General features: G+C 48.4%; 1 protein-coding gene across 1 annotated transcript in view; it reads left to right on the top strand.

Moving 5' to 3' along the window:
- Positions 1 to 473: 473 nt before the first annotated feature.
- foxk2b (forkhead box K2b) overlaps positions 474 to 6,500 on the top strand; it is a gene marked incomplete at its 3' end in the record, with an annotated part of 21,386 nt that continues 15,359 nt past the window's right edge. Inside the window, 1 exon segment of the mRNA XM_080511066.1 lies at positions 474 to 1,549. Coding sequence (XP_080367192.1) covers positions 1,254 to 1,549 — 296 coding nt within the window. The 5' untranslated portion in view covers positions 474 to 1,253.

Here is a 6,500-nt window from a genome sequence, read left to right as displayed (position 1 = left end):
CACAGTAACAACAGTCCAACTTGGTGGTTTTATTTTGACAGTCACAGTAATACCAATCTGATTTGGTAATCCAAGCATCAATCATTTAGATTTTGGGACTTTAACGACAAACCGTTTTTCTGAATGAGGAAAATGATCTGCAGCAGTCAGTTCCAATGTTTTAGGGTAATGTTTTTATTATTTGTATTATTATCTCTTTCTCATTGGTAAACAGTGAAGTGGCCCCGGGCTGTCTGTGTGTTTTCAGTCCTGTGAAAACCTTCTGTTCCGCAGGGCTCTCGTGGTAATATGTGACCTTCACGCGCCTCCTGCAGCGGAAGCATTCAGAAGCATTATCAGCTGATCACCTTCACACCTGCTCACAGGTGAGGTCTGGATTAAAGATGGTCGCAGGGTTCGCCCCCCCCCCCCACCAGCCCCAGCCCCATGACAGGCCCTCATTGTTTACAAACAGATGGGGCGGTTTACCTGCAGACAGCAGAGCAGGGCACACTGACACACGATAGTTTGACGTTTACGCACGTTTGCACGCTGTGGAGTTGAAAACAGTCAGCTAACCTCTCCGTTACAGAGTAACTAGATGCTGCAAAGGGAGCCACGTATAAATCCCGGCATGGATTTCGTAGTGGAGCGGGGCGCGCGTGGCGCGCTGTGGCCCCTCCGCGGCTGCGCCGCGCGCGCCGCTCTGGGACAAAATCACGCGCACTTCCCCCAAACACGCCTCTGCTTTCCCTCCAAAACACGCGAAGGGCGGTTGATCTTCACGCGCCGCGGAAGATCGTGGGTTATCTTCGGCCCCCGGGTCGGTTGTGGCGGTCTGCACGTGTCTCACGGACGATCCGCTCCGTATTTTGTGTGGACAGCACGCGCGCTCCGTGTTTTCGTTCCTCCCGGACACCATATGCGTGTATCACTACCCAACAACCGACCTTGAATGTGTCCTCGGATTAATTCGAGCCGCACCAGCTCTCCGGGCTCCGATTGGTCGGTGGGCACCGTCCGTCAGGCTGTGCCCGCCCTCCACCGCCCCTGATTGGCCGGCTGAGCTCCCTTTCTCTCGGCGGTGGGTCGGAGCCGCTGTCCCTGGCCTCGCATGGTCCCCTCCGGATCCCTGTTTTGGATTTGATGCCCCTCTTGTAGCTCCGCTGGTTTTTTTTTTTTTTTTCTTATTTTAGCCGCAGTCAGGCGTCTGGACGCGGGTGTTTGCTTCTTTTCTTTTGTCCCCGGAACGTCTCTCGAATCCCCCCCGGAGCATGGCTGTGGTGAGCGCCGGCGCGTCCGGGCCGTTCGCCCGGCTGGAGGGCCGTGAATTCGAATACCTGATGAAGAAGCGGTCGGTGACCATCGGCCGGAACTCGTCGCAGGGCTCCGTGGACGTGAGCATGGGCCACTCGAGCTTCATCTCCCGGCGGCACCTGGAGATCTTCACGGCGGGGGAGGACGGCTCGGGCGGCGGGGACTTCTACCTGCGGTGTCTGGGCAAGAACGGGGTGTTTGTAGACGGAGTGTTCCTGAGACGAGGCGCCCCTCCTCTGCAGCTGCCGCGGATGTAAGTGCCTCCGTCCCCCCGCTCTGCCCTCCCGGGCCCCGGCGGCGCGTGGAGCTCCGCTCGGGAGCCGCACCGGCTGCACCACGTGCTGGAGGGTTAGCGTCAGCCCGCATCCTGCGAACAGCCATTTTCTTTGTTGACATTATTATTCCAACTTTCCCCGCATTCCTGCGGCTCCGTTCTCCCCCCTCCGTCCCTCCCTCCCCCCGGGGTTATTTACACGGGTGGGTTTATTCACGTGGGTCACGTGTGTAAACATGGTCGTCCGCTGGAGCCGCGCGGAGTTTGTGAATGAAGCTCGGGTCGGACCGGAGGACGTAAACAAACCGGCCGCTCCCCGCCCTGAGCCTCACCTTTAACCGCGAGCAGAGGGAGGCGGTGTTTACACTCTGATACTAGGTCACAACTCATGCTGGCTTTAACTGGTGCTGGCTTTAACTAGTGCTGGGTTTAACTAATACTGGGTTTAACTAGTGCTGGGTTAAACTATTACTGGGTTTGACTAATGCTAAGATTAACTAATACTGAATTTCACTAATGCTGGCGTTGACTAACACTGGGTTTGACTAATACCAAGATTAACTAATACTGGTTTTCACTAATGCTGAAGTTAACTAATAATGGGTTTTAAGAATGCTGCGGTTAACTCATACTGGGTTTAACTAATGCTGACGTTAACTAATCCTGGATTTCACAAATGCTGAAGTTAACTAATGCTGGGTTTAACCAATACTGGGTTTAACTAATGCGAAGATTTATTAATACTGGATTTTACTAATGCTAAGATTAACTAATACTGGATTTCACTAATGCTGAAGTTAACTAATACTGGGTTTAAAGAATGCTGAGGTTAACTAATACTGGGTTTCACTAATGCTGAGGTTGACTAATACTGGGTTTAAAGAATGCTGAGGTTAACTAATACTGGGTTTCACTAATGCTGAAGTTAACTAATACTGGGTTCAACTAATGCTGAGGTTAACTAATGCTGGGTTCAACTAATACTGGGTTTAACTAATGCTGAGGTTAACTAATACTGGATTTAACTCATGCTGAAGTTAACTAATACTGGATTTAACTAATGCTGAGGTTAACTACTGCCGGGTTTAACTAATGCTGTTTACTACTGATTTTAACTAACACAACCGCAACAGATTCACTTTAATACAACATACAGAAATACATGGATAAATACCAAGTTTAACCTCGGGATTAACTAAAACTGTTTACACTTCATACAGCATAAATAATCTGACCCAGTTAAAACAATGAGCTTCAAACTGAAACTGTATCACACACACACACACACACACACACACACACACACACACACACACACACACACACACACACACACACACCTTTTGTCATTGAACGTTTGGTCACATGTTTGGCTTTGTGTAGTTTGTGCAGTACTTTATTGTACTGTAGTTCTTTATACGGTGCTGGAGTTGCATCCTCATTTCTTGTCTGCTGCATGGTCGTGTAGTATTTTCTGGCTGCGTTCTACTTGGTGGTTGTGCTGTAGTTTGTTGACATGTTGTAGTTTGTTGATGCACAGCAGTAGTTTGCTGTTGCATTATGTTTTAGCGATGGCGCCTCTGCAGTAGTTTTTATTTTGCTGCGGTTCTTTTTTGTTGTTTTGAGTTTTTTGTGTCCGTTTCCATGACAACGGTGCTCAGTCACTGAGAACTTTTTGAAAATACTCCATCTCCATGGAAACGGGGTACAAAGGTTTTTTTTTTAAACTACTGATGGTCCAGATCTGTTTTCACTTGAATCTTTGTCACGTAGAACTAAAGAGGCCTAAAAAGTGTAGATTTGACCTCAGATTTCTGATTCCAACATTTGTTCATTGAGAAGTTAATCGGTTCATCACAGCTAGACACAGTAACATGTTGAAAGACCATTTTCGTCATTCACGATTTATTTAAATCTAGTTGCATTTGAACCATTTTCAGCTTTAAAGCTGCAGGAAGATCTGGAAGATGTTCGCCCCGAGGTCCCATATCGACCTGCTAGTTATTTCTCGTGTCCAGGAAGTGACACGGAAACCGGACCAGGGCAGCGCCGAGGCACATTTCTTTGGTTCGGACTTGTTGCTCAGCCTCTCGTCCTCGGAGCTTGTTTGGACTTGACGCAGTCTGGATGTTTAGTGCCGCTGCAGCGTCATGAACACTGTGCACTTCACTCCCCCGTCCATCTCGCGTCAGGAGCTTTTTAATTAGCCGCCGTCGGACGGCGTCGCTCCAGCGGGGGCTAACGGGCTTTAGCGGTAATCCTAAAGCCGGAGGAGACCCCCGCTCGACCCGCCGCCCCCCCCAACCAGGCCGAGCAGGAGACGGCCTGAAGAGCCGCAGCTCCGGGGACGCAGAGTATTCCTGAGATTCCTGGGTGGTGACGTCAGAGTGTACAGACAAACACCCCCTCTTTGCTTTTGTTTACGTTGTCTTCCTCAGGCGGGGCGGGAGTGAACATCAAGCGAACCCTTTTCATGGGGGAACCAGCTTTGTTTTGTTGTGTCTTCGCAGCTTAGCAACAGTGTAGCAACAGAGTAATGGAGCAGCATCGTAGTAGCGTGGGAGCAACATCCTGGAGTAGCATCATAGTAGCAACATTGCAGTAGAGGAGTCGCAACATTGTAGCATCTTAGTAGCAACATAGTAGCAACATAGTAGCAGTGTAGTAGCAACATAGTAGCAGTGTAGTTGCAACATTGTAGTAGCATCTTAGTAGCAAAATTGTAGCAGTGTAGCAGCAGCAACATTGTAGCATCTTAGTAGCAACATTGTAGTAGCATCTTTGTAGCACAATTGTAGCAGCAGCAACATCGTAGCATTTTAGTTGTAAAATTGCAGCTGCAGAGTAGTAGAAGGTAAAGGGGGTAGCAGCAGGGCAGTGGTGTAGGAGCATCCTAGTAGAAACATGGTAGTAATGGTGGCGGCGGGGGAACATTGCAATGAGAGCGTGTCAGCGTCGGTTCTGTTTGAGGTTCCGGCCTCATTATTTCGTCCCCGAGGAGAAAGTGGTTGACTGTGCAGGACAGACAGCACTTTATTCTATCTAGTCGTATTTTATTATCAAAATATGTGATTGAGGGACTTTGACAGGCTCACGCTTACAGAATTTCTCCAGAATGAGTGAAGTTGCAGAGCTCCTACACTCTGAACTGCCCCTGAACGCCTCTCAGACACTGGCTGCTGCCTCTCGGCCATGATAGTTAAGGATCTTTGGTGTACATAAGTGACGGTAGAAAAAAGTTCCTCATGTGAAAGAAAACTGAGCAACTCATCACAACCACCGTTCTCCTCCAGTAAATCCAGTGTTTAAAGAAGAATCAATGAACTTGTTCACGACCAGCTCGGATCGTTCCAGAGTCGCTTCTGTAAATATTCCTTCACCAGAATCGTAGAACGTAACGAGACATGAAAGAGCCGGCTTCTTTTAATATTTGATAAATTTAGATTCGTTGTCCTCAGTCTGTCACCGAGCGGCTCGGAGCCTCTGAAGTTATTTAAAGATCCTCTTCATCACATCACCACAAGACGTACAGACCTCACCCTCCTCCTCTTCCTCACCCTCCTCCTCTTCCTCACCCTCCTCCTCTTCCTCACCCTCCTCCTCTTCCTCACCCTCTTCCTCACTCTCCTCGCCTTCCTCACCCTCCCCCTTTTCCTCACCCTCTTCCTCACCCTCCTTGTCTTCCTCGCCATCCTCATCTTCCTCACTGTCCTCATCTCCCTCACCCTCCCCCTCTTCCTCACCCTCCTTGTCTTCCTCGCCATCCTCATCTTCCTCGCCATCCTCATCTTCCTCGCCATCCTCATCTTCCTCGCCATCCTCATCTTCCTCACTGTCCTCATCTCCCTCACCCTCTCCGTCTTCCTCACCCTCCTCCTCTTCCTCACCCTCCTCCTCTTCCTCACACTCCCCCTTTTCCTCACCCTCTTCCTCACTCTCCTCATCTTCCTCACCCTCCTTGTCTTCCTCGCCATCCTCATCTTCCTCACTGTCCTCATCTCCCTCACCCTCCCCTTCTTCCTTACCCTCCCCGTCTTCCTCACCCTCCTCCTCTTCCTCACCCTCCAGTGTGTGTAAACTCCAAAAGTTTAGTGTTGCCTGTAATCACAGAAATGACACGTTGCACCATTTGCAGACGTTTCCACCGTCCAATCAAAAGCCGGCTCCTCGTTAACCTGGGCTTTGAATTCATTCATTTATTCATCTTTGTTTCAAACATACAAATAGGAAAAAAGAAACCTTTAGACAATCCACTTGATCAACATGTACATGATTGAGAAGAAGTAAAGAACGTATTGGCTCCTCCCCCTCTGACTCTCCCGTTTCCCCGGCAACCACGCCATGACAAAAGTTCCTTGAAATGTAGTTTTGCACCAACAGTGTAAATAATAAGCGATGGTTTGTTTCGAGGTCTTTGAAACTCTTGGTGGAAAACTGTCTCTAAAGAGCTTCTCCATATTTTGGCTGCTTCCATGGCAACGGCGCTGAAAACGAAGCTTTTTGAAAACTGTACTAAAGGTGGAACTTTAAAAATAAACATATTGTCGCCATGGAAACGGGATGACTTTTTGGAGGGTAAACGATGCTACCAGTTACCCGGACATCGTTTTAGAACTTTACCACATAAACAAAACTTTTCTGGAACAAATATGCAGAAATGTCGCTTTGCATGGATTTGTAGTTTGATTACTTGTACTTTCTATAATATATATATATACTTTTCCATGGCTGGTCTGGACTTAACAAGGTCGCACTGCACAATGTTTTCCCACAAACACTTCGAGGACGTTTTGCACTCACAGTTCACATCTGCAATATTATTGGATGTTCGTCCTCCGTCGTGCAGCTTTACGACAAAACATCTTTCTCTAGTTTTCTTTGTGAGTTCAGATGAGATGAAGCCTGGAGCTTCTCTTGTTTTAGACGTTGG

Source organism: Blennius ocellaris (genome assembly GCF_963422515.1).
Source record: "Blennius ocellaris genome assembly, chromosome: 16".
NCBI lineage: Eukaryota > Metazoa > Chordata > Actinopteri > Blenniiformes > Blenniidae > Blennius > Blennius ocellaris.
Note: the sequence above shows the minus strand (reverse complement) of the source record. Positions and strands in the feature narration are given on the sequence as shown.